Genomic DNA, 22,396 nt, shown 5'->3' with positions numbered 1-22,396 from the left:
TGAGATGACACGGCTGGTAAATAACAGGACTGGGATCCAGCCCAGGCAATCAGCTTTAGAGTCCTTGCTCTTAACTGCTAGGCTAGGCTGCCTCTAGCATTAAGGGGGCTGGAGGAGGAAAAATAGGCAGGCTTCCTGGAGGGGGTAAGTTTTGCACGGCATTTTGGGAAAGGGGAAAGGGTACGTGCCATGGCAGAGAAAATGAGGGTGTCCAGGGTCACAGTAATTCCTGGTTACTAAAACAAAAAGAAAGGGGGGCTTCCAGGGAGGGTCACAGCAGCTCTTGCTAATTGAGCTTCCCCTGAGTCAGGCCCTGCACCATGCTCTTTCCACTGTCAGTGCAATGAATGCTCTCACCAGTCCTGGTGCGGTTGTGATCCCCATTCCATGGATGAGGTCCCCAGAGAGGGCAGGTCATGTTGGTGGGGTATAGAACTGGTAGTCCATCTCCAGAGGAGCAGGTTGCCCCCATGAGAATTCCAGCAAGAATTCTCCTCACCCCACCCTCCTGCGCCTCTGTGTTCGACTCCCCTCCGGCCCACCACACCAGCTTGGCCCTGCAGCCAGAGCCACACCCACGCCTGGGCTGGCCACCTCTCAGCCCAAAACACCATCTCTTGGAGCCAAGGCCCAAGAGCCCATTTTCCCTCATGGTGCAGCCTGCCACCACCACCCCTCGTCCCATTTTCTCACTCTGTGTACACGCCCCCACCACCTGACCTGGTTTCTGGGCTCCTGGGGCCCTGGGAAAAGGGGCCCTTATCTCCCCTACTGACTCTGAGTAATTGCCTTCGAGGTCCAGTGCAGCCAACACCTTTGCAGCTGGGGGCCGGTGGGGACTGTCATTTTAATTAGAAAGTTTTCCTATGGTTTCCAGTCCTGTGCAGGTAAATAAAAGGCCTCAGAGCTCACAGGTCCCGGCCTGTCACATTTTTCTCCAGCTCTCAGAGAGGGCTTGGCATGGCGGCACAGTCCTGGCGGGGTTCGTGCGACCACCTCTCACCCTGTTCTCCACTCATCCTCCCTCTGCTCCAAAACCAACAGACAGTTTTTCTGACAAGGACATTTTCAAGCCTGCTGACCCTTCATCCACCTCCAGGTCTGGGGATGCACACAAACTCCCTATACCACACCTATGGGTGATTTTAGTTTCTGGTCATCAGGAAGCTGGGAAAGCCCTTGACCCTTTCTCCTTCCAGGGCAGTCTGAGGACTTGGGAGATGGGTTACTCCCAGCACCACTCCCTGGGAGCCTTGACCTTGGATCTTTGCCAGACTGTCTGCCCTCTCCTCACTGTAACGAGCTAGAGGGGTGCTGGGTCCGTAACTTTCTGTCCAGACTAAGTACGTCTCTCCTGTCTTGGTCTCCCTGGCCCGACACATTAGGCCAAACCTGTCACCGGCTCCACCTGCACCCTGGTGGGCACAAAGGGTAGTGCTGTAAAGTGTACGGTCTGCCCTGCATCAGCCAGAGACCCAACAGGAAATTCTCTTTGAATGTGTAAAAGCCCATTAGGTTAGAAAGGGTTAAAGAATGTGTTGCTCTTGGAACACAGCTTGACCAGCACATAGTCCCTTCATCTAGCCCCTGGCAGGTGGGATGGTGGTTTAGGATGTAAGACTGCCCACATCCCTTAGGGCTGGCAGGTCCCAGAAGCCCCTCCTTATAGCCCTGGAAGGCCCCGTGGCTTGTCCTGTCCTTGTGGCCCACTGCCTCATGGAACCAGGTTTCGGGGCAGGAAGTAGCCCTTAGCTGCAGAGAGAAGCTGGGAGGCTCAGGAAGGAGGGCCTGGCCTGTCACTCCCGATGGACGCTAAGTGCCTTCCTTGCATGCATTCAGGGCCACCTGTGCCTTCCCCTTCTGACCACCCAGCATCAGGCTCCAAAGGGGCTCGTAGGAGCGCACATGTCAGAAAAGCAAGCGAGTCCCTTCTTGCTCAGTTTGGAAATTTGCATATTTAATGTTGGATCTGTTATATTTATACTCAAAACACATTGACTTGTCTCGGGCACCCAGCAGTGAAAAGGCCTCCATGGAGAATTGGTTAAGCGCTCTGCCTCTGGGTGCAGACCCCTGGGTGCCCTTACTCCCCATCAGAGCAGCCAGGCCCACTGGGCCGGGGGCAGTGGGGGTGCCAGTGGAGAGGGGCCAGCCATGCAAATGAAGGGTGGCAGCTCTCTTCCCTCTAATAGAACAGATAGAAGGAGTTGGGAAATGCAGAGCTTCACTTGGCCCCTTAAACCTTCTCCCAAGTACAGAGAATGTGAGTATCTGATACCCTTTCTGAGCTGAAGTGGGTCTGTTGTCTCTCGGAATGAGTTGGCAAAGAGGCCTAGCACCCTGCTGCCATCTCTCAGGACCCTTGCTTTGAGCCTTTGGACACTTAGTCCATGGAGCAGCCCCCAGTTTGGGCTCCAAGCTCTGAAGCCCCCAGGATATGCTGGTGTTCAGCCTGCCAAAAGCTAGGAACCAGGCCTGGCCTTGCCCAATAGCACATCCTCTTAGGCCAGCAGGAGTGCTCGCAAGGAGTGCCCTTCTGGCTGGCGGCCAGCTCACTGGCCACTCAGCTTTGGCCAGGCCCAGGCCTGCTCTCCCCTAGAACCCCCTGCTAGGGAGGCCTTTGGCGGGGTCCTGGGAACAGGCCACCCAGTTTCCATAACGTCTTGTCCCTGGCTCTTCTGTCCCAGGCCTCTGACCTCATCCATACCAACTCCCCCTTTGTAGGCACCGCTTAGAGGAGGGTCAGGCCACCAGCTGGTCACGCCGGCTCAAAGTGTTCCTCTGCTGCACTCGGACGAAGGACTCCCAGTCAGTAAGTACCCGGAGGTCACCCCCCTCAGGCTCACATCCTGCTGCTGGCAACTCAGGAGGCCTTCACTCCTTGGCAGTCCTGGGTGGGACAGGACTGGTAGAAAGGTGCTGGGCTTTGACAGGAGCACAGTGACAGCCTGCTTTTATGGGGACCTGTTATCCACTGACTGACTACCTCCAGCCCAGGAAACACCCAACCCTTTACTTTATCAAGAGGACTGAAAGGTGTGAAGACCCTTCAGCCACCCCAGGAACTTAGAGTCTAGCAGAGAAGAGCTACTCAAAAATCAGGGTGACCTGAAGGCGAGAAAAGCAGACCAGCAGCTGCAAGTGGCTCTGGAGGGTCCGTGGGTGCTGTAAAGTGCTGAATGTGGTCCTAGATGGGCAGTCTGCCCTCCGCGCCTGGCGCCCTGGGGAGTCCAAAGGCCCGGCTAGCCAGTGCCAGGCCTGTGGGAGGAAGGCTGGGTCAGCTGTGGGTGGCCGTGGGGGCTGGGCAGGCCCTCTGCAACCTGAGTGGAGCCCCTCCCCCCGTGCACTGGCAGGGCTCTTAGAGACCACCTACTGTACCCCCCATCCCCTGCCCCACTCATTTTACAGACCAGGCAGCTGAGGCCCAAAGAGGTGGAGTAACTTGCTCAGAGTCCCACAGCTAGTTAGTGGCAGAACCAGTGAGGTCAGAAGACCATGCTTCCTTGAGCCAGACAGCAAATGCTGTCCACAGAAGCCACTGGAAGCCCTGAGGGGCTGCTTCCCGCTCAGCCCCTGGTGAGCAGTGGAGTGAGTAGTTCAGAGTGAATAAGCTCTGTCTTCCCCCTGGTGGGTGGGGAGCACTCCCACGGGCTTCTCTAGGGGACTGAGGGGTCAAGGCCTAGGCACCCTCCCCTCCCGGGCAGTCGCAGCTCATGTTGGTGCCTGGTGAAAGGGCAGAATGTTGCAGGGGGTGCCCAGAGCCTGGGTCTGTCAGACGCTGATGACCCAGGGGTCAGGTCCAGTCCAGAGCACGTTTTGATCAGCCCATGCTGTGTTGCTTGAAGATTTGAATTGGTGGCCAAGATTTAAAATTCACAGGCATTTATGTAAAATTCCATGTTTCCGGATCCGGCAGTGCGGGCCCCTGGCAGGGTGGTCAGCCCAGCCGAGGAGTAGCCGGCTCCGGCTGGCCCCGTGAGGCATTAGAGTTTGCAACCCTTGAGTTTTCTTCTCTTACAAGCGCCAGACACTCAAGGGTGAAACCTGGCGAGAGAACCCTTTGTCAAGAGTCTATTGCCACCACAGCCTCTCCTAACAGGTTAGGGAAGAGGGTACAGTCCCCAGCTTGGTGTGACACAGGGAAGCCTCAGAGCAAACAGTCCCGGCTGCCTCCTGTCCCTGGATCTGGCTTGATCTGTCCTGGGGAGCAGAGAAGCCGGAGGGACCACTGGCCCAGTGTCTCACCTTCTCCAGGCACATTGTGGGGATCCCTGAGCAGGAAGCTTCGAGCATGTGGGGGTGGGGACCTACAGTGGGGGAGGCTCCACAGAGCCCTTAGGGAACCTTTCAAGGTCACAGCTGGTGGGAGGTGGGAAGAAACTCAGTGTGGGGGGAAAGCAGCCAGGAGCTTAGTTTTGGCTTCTCTGCTAGAGAAAAAGGCTGGAGGAAAAACAAGCCGGGCCATGCAGGCCTTGATTCCTAGTGACTGGGGAAAGAACAGGAAATGGCTTGTGTTGGCATCTGTGCGTGTAGACGGTAATGGTGATTGCCGTAGGAGCTCCAAGGACAGAGAGGGCTGGGAGGTGGAGGACAGAGAAGGGTCGGTGGGGACCCAGAGCCCAGGACAGGGCCCTCGGGGTCACTGCTGCAAAGGACTACATGGGGCCAGGCCCAGCACGGTAGAGGTGCCAGGGTGAACGTGCGCAGGGGGCCCAGAGTAGACACCCAGCCCTGGGGGATTCACACCTCGTCTCGTCCTCTCTCCCACTCTCCTGCCACCACCTCCTGCCTCCCTGGACCTCATAGGATGCCTACTCAGAAATTGCCTACCTCTTTGCTGAGTTTTTTCGAGACCTCGACATTGTGCCCTCTGACATCATCGCTGGCCTCGTGCTGCTCCGGCAGCGGCAGCGGGCCAAGCGAAACGCCGTGCTGGATGAGGTGAGCACATTGGCCCTCTCTCCACCTGGCCTTCCCACACCACCCTCCTCCCGGCCCCCGCTGCTGCTCCCAGCTCCCAGGTTCCACACACACGCATCCTCCTGGGCCCTGGAGGTCACCTGTGAGGCCCACTCCTCTCTTCCCCAGCACATCCCTTCAGCCAGCCACTCCTGCCTCTTGCTTGAGTGACTTCCCTCCTGGGGCAACATCAAGGGACTCCTCGCCACAGGAGCCCAGTGACTGACTGCAGTGTGGTGCTTCAGCCTTCTGCCCATGCCTCGCCATCCCCAACCCCCCATTCTTCAGCACCCCGAACCCAGTCAGGGTCTCTCAGCATCTCCTACAAAATATATTACCCCCTCCCACCCCTGGCCTGAGCTGGGAATGTTTGAGTTGAGTTTGAGTCTTTGGGTGGAAGGGGAGCAACTGGAAATAGGAGACCTCAGATTTTGGAAAACTGTCTGGGTCGCAGAAAAGCTAGATACCACCCACCTCTCTGGGCTCCCAGGCCCTTGGGAAGTGGGCGAGTGCAGAGCCTGGAAGCCTGGAGGCCCTTTCGCAGCCACACAGCTGGGCCTGGGGCAGCATTCTCAGGCGCCTGTTTTACAGGCAAACAATGACATCTTGGCCTTCCTCTCTGGGATGCCAGTGACCAGAAACACCAAGTACCTCGACCTCAAGAACTCGGTGAGTGGGTACCACCCCTACCCAACCCTGTCCGCGGCGCTCCCCTTCCCCGGGAATGACCTTCGCACAGACAGGCCAGCTGCCCTGGTGGTGGCACCACCCCTGCCCCTCCGTGAGGCCCGCGAGGCCCTGCAGACAAGCTCCCCCTCAGCCCATGCCCCTTCTCCCAGAACCTGCATTTGCTTAACCAAGCCCACCGCCTTCGGTCCTGGCCTCTCAGACACTGAGCTGCTGCAGCCCCTGCTGCTGTTGAGATTGCTGTGGAGGCACTTGGTTTCAGGCTCTTTGAGGAGCAAAACCCCCTGTCAAGTGTCTAGTTGAAGTTCAGCCTTTCACAGGTAAAGATGGGGCAAGTCTGGGGCTGGGGGAGCCTGTGCCCAGGGCACTTTGCTGCCTGGGCTGAAACAACAGCCAGTGGCCTCGGGAGCAAACTGAATTGGGTGTGCAGCTCTCCACCGTGGTGGCTGTACCCTTGAGCAAGTCCCTCTGAGCCTGTTCCCACCCGTGTAAGTGGTGCCTGGTGACCTTCCACCCAGAGCCCTAAGAAGAGGAAGGGAGCCATCCCAAGTTCCGGCTCCCAACCGTGCTGGAAAAGCACGGTGCTGCTAGAAAGGATTGGTCCCTTGCGTCTGTATCCTGTCTGAAAACAGCCCATCCATAGCAGGTGCCCAGCCCAGCCTGTCCCAGCTTCCCCCGGCTTTCCTGGCTCATCACCACACCCTACCCCCAACCCTCACCTGTGGAGGGTGCAGGCGGGGGCAGGGAGCAGAGCCTCAAGGTGCCGGGATCCTCGCCTGCCACCTGGCAGAGGCTGCCAGCACCTGCCCTCCAGCCGGAGTAGAGCTCCAGTGCACGAAGAGGATAATTACCTTCTCCAGCTAGTTCCTGAAGAGCAGACCGAGCTGGCCCAGGGACACTTCCGCCCCTCTGGGCCCTGATTAAGGCACTACCTGTTTCACCTCACAAAATGACTAATCACCCTCTTTAACTTTTACAAGATGACTAATTCCCTCAAAGTGCAGGAGGCCTCCTGTTCCTGGTACACCCTGGACACTGGAAGCCTCTTCGCTGGGATGCCCGTGCCTCCTGCCTCCCTCCAGCCCATCAGGCTGATAACAACAGCCACTGGCCTCAGACACTGGGTTTCAAACTGGTGCCTTTCTCTGGAGAGACCCCAATCGGGCCCAGACTCCCCCTGGGAGCCTGTGACTCAATGAGTCAAGCGGGAGTCTCCCTATATTTGCAGACAAAGAAACTGAGGGCCCAGAGAGCCGGGACTTGTCAGTGTCCCAGGGCCGGCCCTGCTGCTCAAGACCTGCGCACCCCCAGCTGGAGGGCCCAGGGCCTCTCAGGGCTCAGTGTCCCTTCCCAGGCCTGATTGCAGATGCGGGTGATCGCCATTCACACCTCCCCCTTTCTTCCCTGCTTGGGAAGACAGGCAAGGAAATCGATCCAGCGCTCTGAGTGTTTTTCTGTCCCCAAATCATTAATTCTGAGATTGGAGCAACAGGACGGGTCTCAGGAGGATCCGTGCCCTGGTTATATCATGGAGATAATTAGGGAAATGCAATTATCATCTGGAGGAGCGTCCCTCGTCCAAGGTGGGGAGGGTGCTGGGCCTGTAGCTTGCTCCTCCCTCCAGGGGAGCCTATGGGCCCTGCAGCTGCAGGGGGGAGGGCAGGAGGTGAGGTGACCACCCTCTTCCTCCTGTCTTCCAGCAAGAGATGCTCCGCTACAAAGAGGTGTGCTACTACATGCTCTTCGCCCTGGCCGCCTATGGGTGGCCCATGTACCTGATGCGGAAGCCCGCCTGCGGCCTCTGTCAGCTGGCACGCTCCTGCTCGTGAGTTCCCCACGCCCTCCACCCCGCAGCCCGCGTGTGTGAAGGGGCTGAAGTCCTGCCTGTGCGAGGCTCTCCCCAAACCACCTGTGCTGCTGCCCAGCCCCCACCTCCCCTGTGGCCTGCAGCCTGTGCTGCTTCTCTCCCCGACTGTCTCTGGGCCTCTGCCTTTCTGCTGCTGCATTATCAGGGGCAGGGAAGAGCACGGCTTTGGAGTCAGTGTTGGTATCTGGTTCAAATCCAGCTGTGAGCAAGTTGTCTGTCACTGCAAGCCTCAGTTTCTTTACCTGTAATATGGGATGGCCGTACTGCCTCGGGAACTGTTTGAGAGGAGTAAATGTGATGCGGGCTGGGGCATCTGGCACTGCTGGTTCCCTCCCCCTCCCAGCCCTCACCCTCCTGCCGCTCTCAGCCACTCCCCTCTACCCACATCCCCTCCCCTGCTCCCTTCCTGGGCTCCGCCTTTCTGAAAGAAAGCACTTTCCCAGTAGAGGCTCAGTCGTACAGGCCTCTGGAAGGCCCCTGGGTGAAAGGCTCCAACCTTCATCGCAGGAGTCGTCATGGCCTCTGCCCTGGGCCTGCCAGGCACTGCCCTGCGCCCACTGCTGGGAACCGGGTGGACTCTGCTTTCCTTGGTGGCCAGAAAAGGGCACAGCTCCAGGAGAGGCCCCTGCCCCTGCCCTTGGTGGCTCCACCCTCAGCCCAGGGTAGGCAAGATGAGGACAGCTCCCTGGCTCCTCTTCCAGGAAGGCTGGCATGCTGCATGGGCAGCTTCTGCCACTGACACCCACCCCTGGGGCTCACAGCAGCCTCACCCCTCCTGCTGTGCCCTTCCTTCCACAGAGAGCTGAGTGGCTCCCGGGACCTTGTTCTCACCAGCCTCCCAGCAACTGACCTGGAGACCAGGGCACCCCCCACCCCCTCCCCATCTTTGCCAGCCTGCACATAGCTGGCATTCTTCCCAGCATCCTTAGGAGTCCCTGCCAAGGCTGACAAGCTTCTCAAAATGAGCACCAGACCAGAGACCTGAGACTGAGGCTCTCACAGGCCCTGCTCCATTACTCATGGGCCAGGCAGGGAATATCTTATGTACAGGCCATGTCCTACCTGCCCACAGGCTATTTCAGAAGCCAGGGAGTCACCAACAGGCCGGGCACTTGAGGTGCTGTGCACATTGTTGTTTGTGTCAGCTTCTCAATGCTGCAGGGGGAGAGAGCAGACCATTCTCAGACCCCAAAAGGGCCCAGCTAGGTCCCCACCTGGAAGAACCAGGTTCCTAGGGGACAGAAAAGATGCAGGCCTGAAATCCAGGCCTGAGGCCCAGGGTGTCAAGGTGGAGGCCAGAGGGTCGGGCCCCCTTCTCCAAGTCCCAGCCTGTCCACAGCAGCCCAGGGTCCCATAGACAGCTGCCCATCCACCTCAGGTGCCAGGCCCTTCACCCTCCTCCTGCAGCCTCCAAACCCCTCACCCACCCGGCCTCCTCTCGCAGGAGTGCTGGCCTCAAAGATGTCTCAGGCCCCTCCCATCCAGGACGCTGGCCCTGGTGCCCTCAGATCAGTGACTCAGAGGGAGCCCTCTCACTGGAGAGAGCAAGAGCCATCATTTATTGAGCGTCTGCTATATGCCAAGCTTTTCCTGCATGGAGGGCTCCTGAGCTCACACCACCCTTTTGAAGTAGCTGTCAACAGCTGCTCTGACAGAGGATGAAACCGAGGCTTCGGGTGGCTGAGTGCCTTCCAGGCCCTTGTGGCCATGAAGGGACACACCGGAGCAAGAATTCAAGCCCAGGTTTCCAGCTTTGGACACACTGTGGTGGCCACATGCTCAGAGCTAGAGGATGGCGCTGAGGTCAGAAAGAGGACACAGCTGCCTGAGAACCGGGGCTCAGCTGCCAGACCCAGACCTGCCCCACCCGGCCGGGAGTGGGGGCGGGGCGCTCTCCCAGCAGCCACTGAGAGGTCATTCCTTATTGGGAAGTATGTATAGTCACTCAGGTGCTGCTGGACTGAAGACAAACCTCTCAATATTAGCAAAATTCAGAATTCTTAATAAACTCTCAGCCATCATCCCAAGACAGCTGGCAGGCGTGGGTCATGTGTTCTCCAGGCTCCAGAGCCTGATCTGTTGAGTGCTGGCTCCCTCTGGTGGCAGGAGGAGCAGCTGCACCTCCAGCTGGGTGCCCAGCTCAGATGTTCACCCATTTGTTTTGGGAGAGCCTACTATGTGCCTGGAACTGTTTTGTGGGCTAGGGACATACCTGTGAACCAAGCAGAGCAAGCCCTGCCCTGTGGAGCCCACCACCTGGTAGGGAGGCACAGACAGTACACAGACAAGGGAGCATAGCTCATTGGAGCAGATGGGTGTTTGGGAGAAAAATAAAGCCAGGTGTGTTGTCAGGCTGGGAAACGCTGAGCTGGGGGCTGCCTATGGTAACGAGGTGGCCAGGGTCTACACGTCTACACGTCACCATCACATAACATTTGAGCAGAGGCCTAAAGGAAGTTAGGGTCCAGCCACGAAATATCTGGCAGTACAGCCTTTCAGGCAGAGGGGACCATGGATGCAGGGACAATGAGGTAGGAGTGTGGCTGCATGGATGGACCTCAGGGAGCGTGCAGGGTGGGCCACTGGGGACTGGGACCTGGAAAGGTGAAGAGCCTGTGGAACATCTGGGAGGAGGTGTCATATAGGCAGTTGGATGGAGCATCTGGGGGTCCATTAGCACATCAGCGGTATTCAAAGCTGGAGACTGGATGAGTCTCGCACGACCAAGTGCAGCTAGAGGGGAGAGGAGGTCCTGGGCTGACGTCTGGGCCCTCGGTGAGAGGCCGAGCTGAGGAAGCTGCCAGGGAGGAAAGGCAATCCAGGAGAGTGTGGGTGGGGGGAGCACTGCAAGGGGAGGGGGGAAGACACCCACCAGGTCACCAGCCACCGGGAGGCCAAGTCAGGGGAGGGCGGGAACTGCTGGTGCAGCTTTGCAGAGGAGGTTTGATGAGGGCGTGGGGCTGCATGAGCAGGTTCCAGAGATGAGCGCGGAGAAAATTTCTCCGTCAGGAGCCCCTGACCCCGAGCCCTCTGCTACCTCACCCCAGATGCTGCCTGTGCCCCACCCGGCCCCGATTTGCCCCCGGAGTTACCATTGAAGAAGACAACTGCTGTGGCTGCAATGCCATTGCCATCCGGCGCCACTTCTTGGATGAGAACATGACCTCAGTAGACATCGTCTACACGTCCTGCCATGACGCGGTAAGGGGCCAGGCTGGGCTGGGCTAGCGTGTAGCTCACCACCCCACCCTCGTTTTTGTGCTCTGCAGGCTGCAGGGGCAGGCGGGGCTGGGGCCTGGTGTCAGGAGCAGGTGGCTAAGGGCCTGGGGTGCTGAAGCCATCCTCCCGGGCAGCAGGACCCCTGGGGCTTGCTGACACTGCCAGCAGAAGCCTGCAGGCCTGCCCTAGCTGGGCAGACCAGAGGTGGTCCCCCCCCCACACCCTGGCCTGTGCCCACTCTGGGGCTAGGGTGTGGGCCCCAACTCCACACCCAGTACTGGGGCTTCTGGCCCCAGCATTTTGAGGGGAGGAATAGAGGGAAGAAGCCGCAAGGCCCTGGGTGGGGGCAGCACTCCCTCTGGCCCAGCATGTGGGACCACAGAACTTGGGGCTGCCCTGACAGCAGGGCAGCAGGAGGGCAGAGTGGGCAGAGTGGGGCGTCAGGGGCGCCTACGGTGACTGCTGGAGCCCCGAAGCCTTGGCCGCTGCTTAGGTCACTTTCCCAAGTCTGGCCCTCTCCCAGGGTCCACTCGGGCTCATGAGCCACCCTTCCCCCAGGTCTATGAAACCCCCTTCTACGTGGCAGTGGACCATGACAAGAAGAAGGTGGTGATCAGTATCCGGGGAACCCTGTCCCCCAAGGTATGCTGCCCATGGCTCCCAGCCCAGCCGGTGGACCACTTGCTGCTGGTGGGCTGTCTGCCTCCCTCTTCCTGTCCTCAGCCCTGCCCCTGACCTGTTCCCTCTCCCCATAGGACGCCCTGACTGACCTGACTGGAGATGCTGAGCGCCTCCCAGTGGAGGGGCACCACGGCACCTGGCTGGGACACAAGGTACCCCTCCTCTCCTCCCCTGCCAGCACACAGACTGTCCTGTTGTTGGGGTTGCTCACTGGGCTCACTGGGAGAGACTGGTTGGCGAGGTGTGGATGCATCTAGAAGGTCCACTGCAGCCCACCTACCAGGACCCCCACAGCCCTGCAGATTCTGCCCTAGAAGAGCTCACACTGTCTCTATAGACACACAACTACTCAGAACCTTGGTCTTCTCCCCTGTGAAATGGAAATGATGTGCTGCAGTGCCTACCAGCCCCCACAGCCTGGTTTACGAGGCCCAAAGGGGGAAACGGGTGCAACAGGGTTAGGCAGCTTCACGAACCTGTTCATCCTCCCCCAGGGAATGGTCCTCTCGGCTGAGTACATCAAGAAGAAGCTGGAGCAGGAGATGGTCCTGTCCCAGGCCTTCGGGCGAGACCTGGTGAGGCGTTTTCCAGGCCACTGAGCCCCTGCCATACCCAGCTCTCCCTCCCCCAAGCAACAGATCAGGACAGGATGGGAGAATGAAGGAGCCTCCCCCGCAGGCCAGGCCAGGCTCCAGCCCCCTCCTGCGGTCCCTAGTTCCCAGCCCTCTTTGCACTTGCCTGGTCCCTCCCACACGCTAACCCCTTCATCTTTTGTTCCAGCTCCTCTTGGGTGCTCCTGCATGGCCCCACCCAGTTATAGACATGCTCTGTGTCAGGCACTGGAAACACAGAGATTGTTTGGACCAGGACTTTCCAAAAGATAGAGCAGAGTGACAAGTAATTACAGAGTAGATAGAAGGGGCATTGCTCTGGTTGGAGGTGATCTGGACCCCGCCCTCTGCCCACTGCCTGTGCAAGTATCTGCCCTTGCATCCATGGTGCTGCCCTCTTCCCTTCCCAAAGCCAAGCCTTCCCAAAGTCCCTGGCCTCAGGAGACCCCAGTCTAGGTCTTGGGGCACAGGACTGGGGGCAGGTAAACAACTAGTTAGAGTGTAATCACTGTACAAGAAGGTCTATCCCAGGTACAGATGCAATGTCTAGGAAGCAGTAAGCCTCTCCTGGAAAATCAGGAAGGACTTCTCCAAGGAGGTCACCTCCAGGCAAGGTTTTGAAGGATGAAGAGGAGTTTGTCAGCATGATCTCCCAAGAAGTGGGACCCTAGCTTGACTCTTCCTCTGTCCCAGCAGCCACACAGCACAGACTGTGTGATCCCAGGACTCTGGGAAGACCCCTCTGCCTCCTTGGTATCAACCAAGACAGCTCAGCAAGCAGTGGGCAGGGCTCTCAGGCTTCTCTTGGTCTCCAGGGCCGTGGAACCAAACACTATGGCCTGATTGTGGTGGGCCACTCCCTGGGTGCAGGCACTGCTGCCATCCTTTCCTTCCTCCTGCGGCCCCAGTACCCCACCCTCAAGTGCTTCGCCTACTCCCCACCAGGAGGCCTGCTGAGGTGAGCAGCCTGGGGCCTCGGGCTTGGCTGGGGCTGGCCAGGGCTGCAAGCTGAACTGGACAGTCTGGGTTCCAGTCACATGGGGGCCTGGGAATGGCCTAGTAAGTGGAGGGGACGTGGGCCATTCTATCACATGCCAGGCGGACCCCAGGATCTACTGCCTGACTGGCAAGAAAGGTGGGGCAGGGAGCAGGCAGCGCAGCCTGGCACCCATGAGCCCCCCAGAGGACCCTGAGTCAAGAACTACCCCCTGCACACACTGTGGCGCGCCCCCACCGGCCCCCTTGGCTTCCCTTGCAGTGAGGATGCCATGGAGTACTCCAAGGAATTCGTGACGGCGGTGGTGCTGGGCAAAGATCTCGTCCCCAGGCAAGTCCCCCCTTCTCTCCACTGTCCTGGCCTGGGCAGCTCCTCCTTAGGGCCTCACCCCGCACCAAGCCTCTCTCAGTCAATTCCCATCTCCCCGAGGGACCCCAGGGCCTCCTCCCTGCCCTTAGGTGCGCAGGCTCACCCTGCCCTGGCCCACCCACCCCATGACCCTGACGGCCTGCTCTTTCTGTTCCTGTGGCCCGGCCCAGGCCTTCCCCTGCTACCCCCGTACTCCCCCAATCCCTGGCCAGGGAAGGCTGACGTCCCATCTTGCTTCTTCCTGTGGCCAGGCCTGCGCCTTCCCCTGCTACCCTCTTACTCCCCCAATCCCTGGCCAGGGAAGGCTGATGTCCTGTCTGGCTTCTCCCCCCAGGATCGGCCTCTCCCAGCTGGAAGGCTTCCGCAGGCAGCTCCTGGATGTCCTGCAGCGAAGCACCAAGCCCAAAGTGAGCTCCCCCTACTCCCTCCTGCCTGGGCATCCCGGCTCTGGGCACCTCATCTGTCCTGTGAAAGCCCAAGAGGCCCCAGCCATGAGAGGCCGGCTTGGGGTGTGGCAGTGTCATGGGAGCCTCAGGCCGTCGCCCTCAGCATCTCCAAGATCATCCCACTGCCTATCCTTGTACAGACAGGGAAACGGAGGCCCAGAGGGGGCAGAGGACTTGCTTTTACTCCTACAAGTTGTAGCTGTGTCAGAACTGGAACCCAGGTCTCCTGAGTCCTGGCTCATGTCACATAGAGCTGCCTAGTCAGGAGAAACCGGTCAGGAGAAAGTAGGCAGGGTGCCCTCCTCCAAAGCCTGCTGGATGTCCCAGGTCCCAGGAGTCTGGAGACCACTCGTGGGGGGACTGGGTGCAGATTGTTCTGATTTTCCACTGAAGCTCAGAGGACAGGATCAGCCCTTCCTAATCCCTCATCAGGTCTTTGGAGTACACTGTGGGGGTCCTTCCTGTGGCAAACAGGCCTTCGGTGTACCAGGCCATGGAGTGCCATGCTGTGGCCAGGTGCCCTGAGGCAGGCAGGAGGGAGCTGACCTGTGCCAGTGCATCCTCTGTGCCCCCCAGGCCAGCCCATACCCTGTCCACTGTCTACATGTTTGGACTGTTCCCAGCCTTGGGGCCCCTGACCCTCTGGCAGACAGGGCCCTGTGTCAGGTACCAGGGGGTAGACAGGGCAGTGAAGCCTTAGGGGACCAGGTCTTCCTGGAGGAGCCTGGTCCCCTGATGTAGAACTGCTCCTATCAGACCCAGTCTCCTGTCAGGCTCACGAGACAGGGGGCTGGGAACCAACCCAGACGTGGCCAGGCCTGGTGGGAGCAGCTAGGCAGAACTGTGAAGTGACCTCTGACTTGTGAAGTGACCTAGTGCAAGTCCCTTCCTTTCTCTGGGCATGTTTCCCCATCCACTGTGTAAGAGGTTGACTGGTCTTCCAGCCCCTTCTAGCCCTGAAATTCAGCAATTCCGTGTCATCTGTTCTTGGCATCTTTTTGGCCATCACGGCTTCCATACACCTCAGCCACTGCCTCTTCAGCTGGGCACTGCCCTTCCTTCTACCCATGGCCATCCCAGCTCCCACCTGTCACCTATGAGCCCTCCTGTCCACCCAGCCAGCACTGCTCAACTCTGTCCCCATCTTCCCTGTGCTCTGCACAGTGGCGAATCATTGTGGGGGCCACCAAATGCATCCCCAAGTCGGAGCTGCCTGAGGAGGTAGAGGTGACCACCCTGGCCAGCACACGGCTCTGGACCCACCCCAGCGACCTGACCATCGCCCTGTCAGCCAGCACCCCTCTCTACCCGCCTGGCCGCATCATCCACGTGGTCCACAACCACCCCGCGGAGCAGTGCTGGTAGGTGCCAGGGCTGCCCTGCCTCCCTCACCCTCAGGGCTGGGGGCAGAGGCAGGAGACGGTGGCCCAGGGCACCCATGCATTTTGTCTTGCCCTGGAGTGGAGCAAAAGGCCAGTCTGGGGCAGAACTCCAGGCCCCTCTTTTAACAGTCCCAGCCTTTGTCCCCAGTGTCAGCCTTCCCTGTGTCCCTCAGGACAGCTCTTCCTACTTGTGGTCCATTTAAAAGCAGATGGCCAGAGGGGTCACGCTGAGGCCCTGGGCAGCTCACACCTTGATTGTCACCTGGCACCACCTCTGGGATTAGTTGACAGCTGTGAGCAGGGATGGGGCGGGGCCAGGAGAGAGGAAGGAGCAAACACAGGCTTCTCCTGCCACTGGCTCTTTCCGAGGGTTGAGCTCTGGACCCTCCTTCCCAGCATGGGCCGCCTCCCCGATGTGGCAGAGGCCACAGCAGGTAGAAGGCTATGTAGGGACTGTGGCTGAGGCTCAAGGTCAGCCTTTCCTGACCTCCTTTCGGCATAAACATTCCTGGCTGGGGTGGGGTTGGGTGAGGGCGAGGCAGCAATAAGGAGCCCAGGGAGGGAGCCTCGCTGGCCAGAGCGAGCAGGGGGTCGCCAAATCCAGGCCAGGCTTGCAAAGCAAGAGAAAGAGCAGAGCGGGAGGTCTGGGGGCCAAGCTCAGCTCCGTCCAGCTCAGCTTCCCCCTGGGCCCTGGGCCTCCTCAGCTGCTGTGAACAGGAGGAGCCCACGTACTTCGCCATCTGGGGTGACAACAAGGCCTTCAATGAGGTGGTCATCTCGCCAGCCATGCTGCATGAGCATCTCCCCTACGTGGTCATGGAGGGGCTCCACAAGGTGAGCACCCTGGGTGGTGGCACCTCATCAGGGCCCCACAATGCCTTGCTGGCCCAGCCTCCATCCCCATATTGCAGACAAGAGTTCAGATGCTCTGAAAGTGAGTGTGAGCCCCCAGCCCGGCTGCGGTGGAGCCAGATCCTCGCCTTCATACCCTTGCTCCGTCCACACTGCCACCTGGCCCTGTGGTGGGGAGGAGTTTACGAGACTCCCAGGGACCTGTCCCGGAGGCAAGCTGAGTTCAGAGGCCCACCTGGCACTTGACAGATGCGCAGCCAAGCAGGGGCAGCCTAGGGCATCACACCCCGCCACAGAAAGGCTGACCCAGGCAAGGGAAACTCCAACCTGGCCATCTGTGTGTGGGGCGAGGCAGGATGGCAGGGCCACCCCGGGGCCTCCCTGCAGGAGCAGGATCCTGGGGAAGCTGGGGAGTGGGGCCTGCTGACCCCATGAAGCTCTCTTTGGCCTGAGAGGCCTGGCCTGCCACCTTGCCCCCCACACATGAATGTCACCCCTCTGTCACAACCAGCTTCCCCATCCTGTCCCCAGGTGCTGGAGAATTACAACAAGGGGAAGACGGCCCTGCTCTCTGCAGCTAAGGTCATGGTGAGCCCCACCGAGGTGGATCTGACTCCTGAGCTCATCTTCCAGCAGCAGCCACTGCCCACGGGGCCACCCGTGCCTGCTGGCCTCGCCCAGGAGCTGCCCACTGGAGACCACCGAAACAGCGTCAGGTGAGTCCTGCCCACCCCAGCCCTACCCCAGAGGCTGCGCGCAGGAGCCACGAGTGTGGTGTCAGAGCACAAATGCTTGTGTGCATGTGCATCCCATGCACATGCTGGGCCCACAAAGGTTTGCACAGCTCTGTACACACATGCAGGAAAGGTCAAGCTTGCCCTTGCTGCTCAGGATCTCTCCTGCTCTGCTTCCACTGCCCCCCGGCCTACCGTCACTGAAGCCTACAAGGGCTAGGGGTGGGCATCTAGGGATGCACAGAGCCCTGGCCACAAACACATAGATCTTCTCATGGCCATTTAGACCCCAACAGATGGACACCTGTGCACTTACATACACACACACACACACACACATGTGTTTGTATTGAAGCTTACATGTGCACATACATATGTTCATAAATAACTCCAGTGCACAGGGAACGCCATACAGACATACTCATGAATAGGGCAAACACCAAGACAGCGGCTGAGACACACGTACACCAGGACAGGCTTAGATGGGCAACCCTGCATGTAAATGCATGAATGTGCCTGTGCCCAGACCCAGCCACCCAGACACACATGGGCTGTTGACACAGACACCCAGTATGCATGCTGTACACATAAACACAGAGTCATACACACACTCGACATGCACAAACCCACATGCACACACTCTCTGGGGGGATCAGGCTCTTAAGGGGTGTCTCCTGCCTCCTTCCTCTCTGGGATACTTCCCACTCACGTGCTGTGCCCAGGCCACAAATCTGTCCAGGAGGCTGCCCAGAGGGTGGTCGCTGCTTCCCAGCCCTTGGTGGGAACATCCTGACATCCCTCCCCCTCTGTGCATTTCCTCGGACAGCTGCGTGACCACAAGAGGGAGCCAGTGTCCACCTGCAGTAGCTGCTGCACTCGCCCCCTGCAGGCACGAGAGCAGCCCAGGGGCTCCCAGGCTCCCATTCTGCTGAGGGCTACAGCCCAGGGGAGAGGCCCAGGGGGTGCTGGCCCAAGGGCGGGCATGGATCCAGTGGGAGCAGCTGCGGGCAGTGCTGTCCTCATTCCCCTCTCCCTCCCTCCCCAACTCTCGCCTTCCCTCTCCCTGCACCCCCACACCATTGCCTCTGGAGTGACCTGGGGCAGCCGTGCTCCCTGGCCTCAGTGTCCCATCCATGCAGTGGCAGGCTCTGGTGCGGGTACCCCAGCTGCATTCCTGGAGCCCTACTGTGTCCAGTGGGGCCTGAGGCTCAACCCAGCATCTACCCTTTTCTCTTCTGTCTTGGGTTTTTGTGAGTTTTTTTTTTTTTAAATAAGGGTTTTGTGTCCAAACCATTCTACAACCGCTAAGTTAGCTGCTCCCGCAAGTTCCCTGCAGCCAGGCAGCTGGGCTCATCTCTCCGGCCCCCTGGAGTCTCACACGCACCCCTGCCCTGCCCTCTGCAGGAGCAAGTCCCAGTCTGATCTGAGCCTGGAGGGCTTCTCGGAGGGGCGGCTGCTGTCCCCAGCGGCCACAGCCGCTGCAGCCCGCCAGGACCCCGTGGAGCTGCTCCTGCTGTCCACCCAGGAGCGGCTGGCGGCAGAGCTGCACGCCCGGCGGGCGCCGCTGGCCACCATGGAGAGCCTCTCGGACACGGAGTCCCTGTACAGCTTTGACTCCCGCCGCTCCTCGGGCTTCCGCAGCATCCGCGGCTCGCCCAGCCTCCACGCCGTGCTGGAGCGCGACGAGGGCCACCTCTTCTACATCGACCCTGCCATCCCCGAGGAAAACCCGTCCCTGAGCTCACGCACGGAGCTGCTGGCGGCCGACAGCCTGTCCAAGCACTCGCAGGACACGCAGCCCCTGGAGACGGCCCTGGGCAGCGGGGGCGCCACCCCAGAGCGGCCCCCCAGCATGGGGGCCAATGAGGAGGAGGGGGGCGGGGCGGACGGGGCGGCCCCCCGAGGGGAGCTGGCGCTGCACAACGGGCGCCTGGGGGACTCGCCCAGCCCTCAGGTGCTGGAGTTCGCAGAGTTCATCGACAGCCTCTTCAACCTAGACAGCAAGAGCAGCTCCTTCCAGGACCTCTACTGCATGGTGGTGCCGGAGAGCCCCACCAGCGACTACACCGAGGGCCCCAAGTCCCCCAGCCAGCAAGAGATCCTGCTCCGCGCCCAGTTCGAGCCCAACCTGGTGCCCAAGCCCCCGCGGCTCTTCACCGGCTCTGCCGACCCCTCCTCCGGCATCTCGCTCTCGCCCTCCTTCCCTCTCAGCTCCTCGGGTGAGCTCATGGACCTGACGCCCTCGGGCCTCAGCAGCCAGGAGTGCCTGGCAGTGGACAAGATCCGGACTTCTACCCCCACCAGCCATGGGGCCAGCCCTGCCAAGCAGGATGACTTGGTCATCTCAGCACGCTAGCACCCAGGAGCAGCCCCGCTGAGGCCCAGGCCCCAGCAGGTGGCCCTGCAGGCTTCTGGTGGCTGCCCCCAGGACTGGGCAGCCTTGAGGAGAGGCCCCCAGGGGCCAGTTTAGCCTCAGGCATGGGGCACTGCTGCTGAGCTGGGGGTCCGTATCCCTACCTCAGCTTAGGACCCCCAGAGCCAAGGCAGCTGGGATGTGGGCCCTTCAGATAGTAGAGGAATGTGGAGTGGGGAGGAGCCTGAGGCAGCCTGCCAGGTGGGCAGGGCAGCCCTCTCAGTCTGACTGTGCCCCACAGGGGCAGCCTGGCATCCCCCATTCCAGGACAGGCAACGGGCATGCCATCATCACTCCATCACTGCCCTCTAGCAGCCTTCCCAGGACCAAGATGGAGAGCAGCCCCCATCCCACGTATTCTCATCTGTGGTCCAGGCTGGCATCTGCCCTGGCCACTCCCCAGATCTGGTGCCTGCTGGCCAGCCCCCTGGGGTGACCTCCCACCAAGGTGGTCTGCAGTGCTGTGTATGTTTACAGAAGCTGCTGGGCTGGGCTCAGGTTTCCTGGGCTTACAGGCCCTGCTCCCCAATCACAAGTTCAGTAGCCCCCTGTCTGAGCAGGGCAGGGACCATCCTCCACGGGGCCCAAGGCAGCCATGGGGCCAGGAGGGGCCCGGAGGAGGATGGGGTCAGGTCTGCCCCTTCTCTGCTTGGTGCCCCTCATGCTGATTCCCTCTGTCAATGGGTTGTGGGTACCCGAGCCTGCCCCACCTGCCCATTACTTCCCAGCTAGCCTTCTACCCCAAGGGATCCTGGCCACTCAAAGGGTGTGATCACCCTGGCTGCAGAGCCAGTGCCCTCGGGGAAGGAGGGCAGCCAAATCCCTCTTCCTCTGAGGGTCCCATGTAAGCCCTTTATATCACCTCCCCACTCCCCCATGCCCAGGCAGCCCCAGGCCCTAGGATCTGAAACCAAACGCGCCGCCACTCCCCTCAGCAGCCTCTCCTTGCTGGTCTGGGCTCTGTCCTGGGAACAGGATTTTCTTCCCTCCCACCCTCAGTATTCCTGTTGGCAGGAAGTAGGGCCAAGAGTGGAGTATTGTGGAGTCTGGCTGGAAATGCTCTGCTCACTTCCGGGGGGAGTGGGCCCAGTGGGGCTGAGGGCTGTGGGCTGTCCTGTTTAGCCTGAGACCTCCAGAGCTCCCACTTGGGTTCCTTTCCTGATGGGTCAGAAAAGAGATGAGAGGTGGAGACCAGCCTTTCCCCAGAGGCTGACTGGGGAAGATTGTGCATGCTGGCATGGGGCATGTGTGCATGTGCGTGAGTGAGCGCCACCCCTGGGGAAGGAGCTGCCGGGTACCCACCCCACGCTCCCACCCCTGCCTGCCCACTGCCTCTTCCCAGCCTGCCAGGAAGACAGCTAGCAAATGTGATGGGGGCCTGTGGGGGGGGTGCATTGGGGGCGTGGGGATAGCACAGGACAGTGCAGTTTCGGACATTGGCTGTCTCCCTCATCTCACCTGCTGCTCTAACCCCTGGTGTGGAAAACGGGCAAGTGCTGAGGTATTGCCTGCCTGCTTGTGCCTTGTCTCCGTGGAGGCGTGCTGCCCCAGCCCTGGCCATGACCTCTCCGGGTCTGCTAGGTACCCCTGACCAAGACCCGCATCTCATGATCACTGGCATCTGTGGCCTGCGTCCTGACCTCCACCCCACACCCAGCTGGGACTGGCCCAGGTTCTGCCCTGGGACGCCTGGCCACCCTGACGGATGAGAGCAGAGACCTGGGAGCCGGCCCTCCCTCACTCTCTGACTCCCACCCCTCCCCTGACTCCAGGACCCTGCCCTTGCCGAGGGTCCCGGCTGCTGGCATAGCCTAGGCCCAGCACAGAAGCAGGACAGAATCAATGACTCTTAGAGTTAAAAAAAAAAAAGAGAGAAATCATAAATCAGAGTTAAGTTCCAGCAGGCCCCCCCACATCCCCACCCCAGCCCCCTGCCAACAGCAAGGAGAGACTCGGTGTCTGGCCTTTTAATTCCTCTTCTGCCAGGGTGATTCTGGGACCTCTAAGGGGGCATGGCACCCACCAAGGCCCAGGACTGAGCCATCAGGGACAGACTCCCCACCCCCAAGTCTGCCACCACACCGGGTTACAGGCTTGGGGCTGGGGCAGGCTTGGACTCAGCCCTGGATGCCCCAGGTCAGCCCATCCCTAAGCTGCCCTCTCCCCACCTTACCCCTGAAGGATAGGCCTGCTCTGGGTCTCTTCCCTCCTCCCCACACTGCACTTGGGGGGTCTGAGCCACCCCCTGAGTCCAGCTCTGCTCAGACTGACCCCTACTCTGTCCCCACACCTGCAGCACAAGCTTCCCAGCTGTGTGCTGGTCTGTCCTCCCAGGCGCCTGGGTGACCTCCATATGCAATCGGTAGCGAGCAGCCAGGCCCCCAGACACTCATGCACTCTACATGCCATTCTCCTATGATGTTTTTTGTACTTACTTAATGTATGAAAGATCCAAACTAATATTGCTGTAAAAAGGAGAGACAAATTAATATAGCTTATTCTATAAATATATCTGTATATAAAGATTTCTGTATATTGTATAGAGCTGTGTATAAACTGGATGCAGAAGCACACTGGCTGCCTTGAGTGACCTCCCTTCCCAGCAGGTGGGGGTGGGGGGGTGCTTGACGCTGAGGTCAATGGCAGAGTGACAGGAGGAGACCTTGAAGACTGGCTCTCTCTGCTGTTGATGCTCTGGTCCAGGAGCACACTTTGAGTTGCAGTGAGGGACGAGAAGCCCCTCGAAGCCCCATTTGAATGGGGGAGGTCCTGTGTTGAGCACTGCCTGTGTGAGAGACCTACCAGGGCATCCGTGTTCATAACCTCGTTAAGTCATGAAAGAGGGACTCGTTAGTCCCTTTCTCCTCCCTGAGGGTGTGGGATTCAGACAATGTGAGTAGGCTTCCCCAAGACCACAGAACTAGCAATTGGGGAACCAAGCTTGTCTGACAGTGCCCAGCCCCTCTCCCCAATGCTGAGAGCCAGGGCAGAGGGGTGGGACTCCACAAAACCCCCCAGAGGCTTAGCACTGAAATGAAATGGCCACTGGAAGTCTTTGCTGAGGCTTCCTTTGGAGGGTGTAAAATGCCTGGCTAGACCCAAGGCACCCAGGGACCCCAGCTCAGCCTGGCTTCAGGGGCAGCGAGGCCTGTGGGACAGTTTCAGGGCCAAGGTGGGCA

The 22,396-nt window shown here is 59.8% G+C and overlaps 1 protein-coding gene across 13 annotated transcripts in view; it reads left to right on the top strand.

Moving 5' to 3' along the window:
• The window catches only part of DAGLA (diacylglycerol lipase alpha), a 60,925-nt gene extending 39,135 nt beyond the window's left edge, over positions 1-21,790 (top strand). For all 13 annotated transcript variants that reach the window (XM_036995618.2, XM_017652577.3, XM_036995614.2 and 10 more), the window contains 15 exons: positions 2,725-2,812; positions 4,807-4,941; positions 5,551-5,628; positions 7,347-7,471; positions 10,561-10,714; positions 11,291-11,374; positions 11,488-11,565; positions 11,908-11,988; positions 12,840-12,982; positions 13,283-13,351; positions 13,725-13,797; positions 15,001-15,197; positions 15,923-16,052; positions 16,602-16,786; positions 18,209-21,790. In XM_036995618.2, the coding sequence (XP_036851513.2) occupies positions 2,725-2,812; positions 4,807-4,941; positions 5,551-5,628; positions 7,347-7,471; positions 10,561-10,714; positions 11,291-11,374; positions 11,488-11,565; positions 11,908-11,988; positions 12,840-12,982; positions 13,283-13,351; positions 13,725-13,797; positions 15,001-15,197; positions 15,923-16,052; positions 16,602-16,786; positions 18,209-19,160 (2,572 nt within the window). In that variant the 3' untranslated portion in view covers positions 19,161-21,790. The remainder of the gene's footprint in view (positions 1-2,724; positions 2,813-4,806; positions 4,942-5,550; positions 5,629-7,346; positions 7,472-10,560; positions 10,715-11,290; positions 11,375-11,487; positions 11,566-11,907; positions 11,989-12,839; positions 12,983-13,282; positions 13,352-13,724; positions 13,798-15,000; positions 15,198-15,922; positions 16,053-16,601; positions 16,787-18,208) is intronic.
• Positions 21,791-22,396: the final 606 nt, after the last annotated feature.

Source organism: Manis javanica, chromosome 11, assembly GCF_040802235.1.
Source record: "Manis javanica isolate MJ-LG chromosome 11, MJ_LKY, whole genome shotgun sequence".
NCBI lineage: Eukaryota > Metazoa > Chordata > Mammalia > Pholidota > Manidae > Manis > Manis javanica.
Note: the sequence above shows the minus strand (reverse complement) of the source record. Positions and strands in the feature narration are given on the sequence as shown.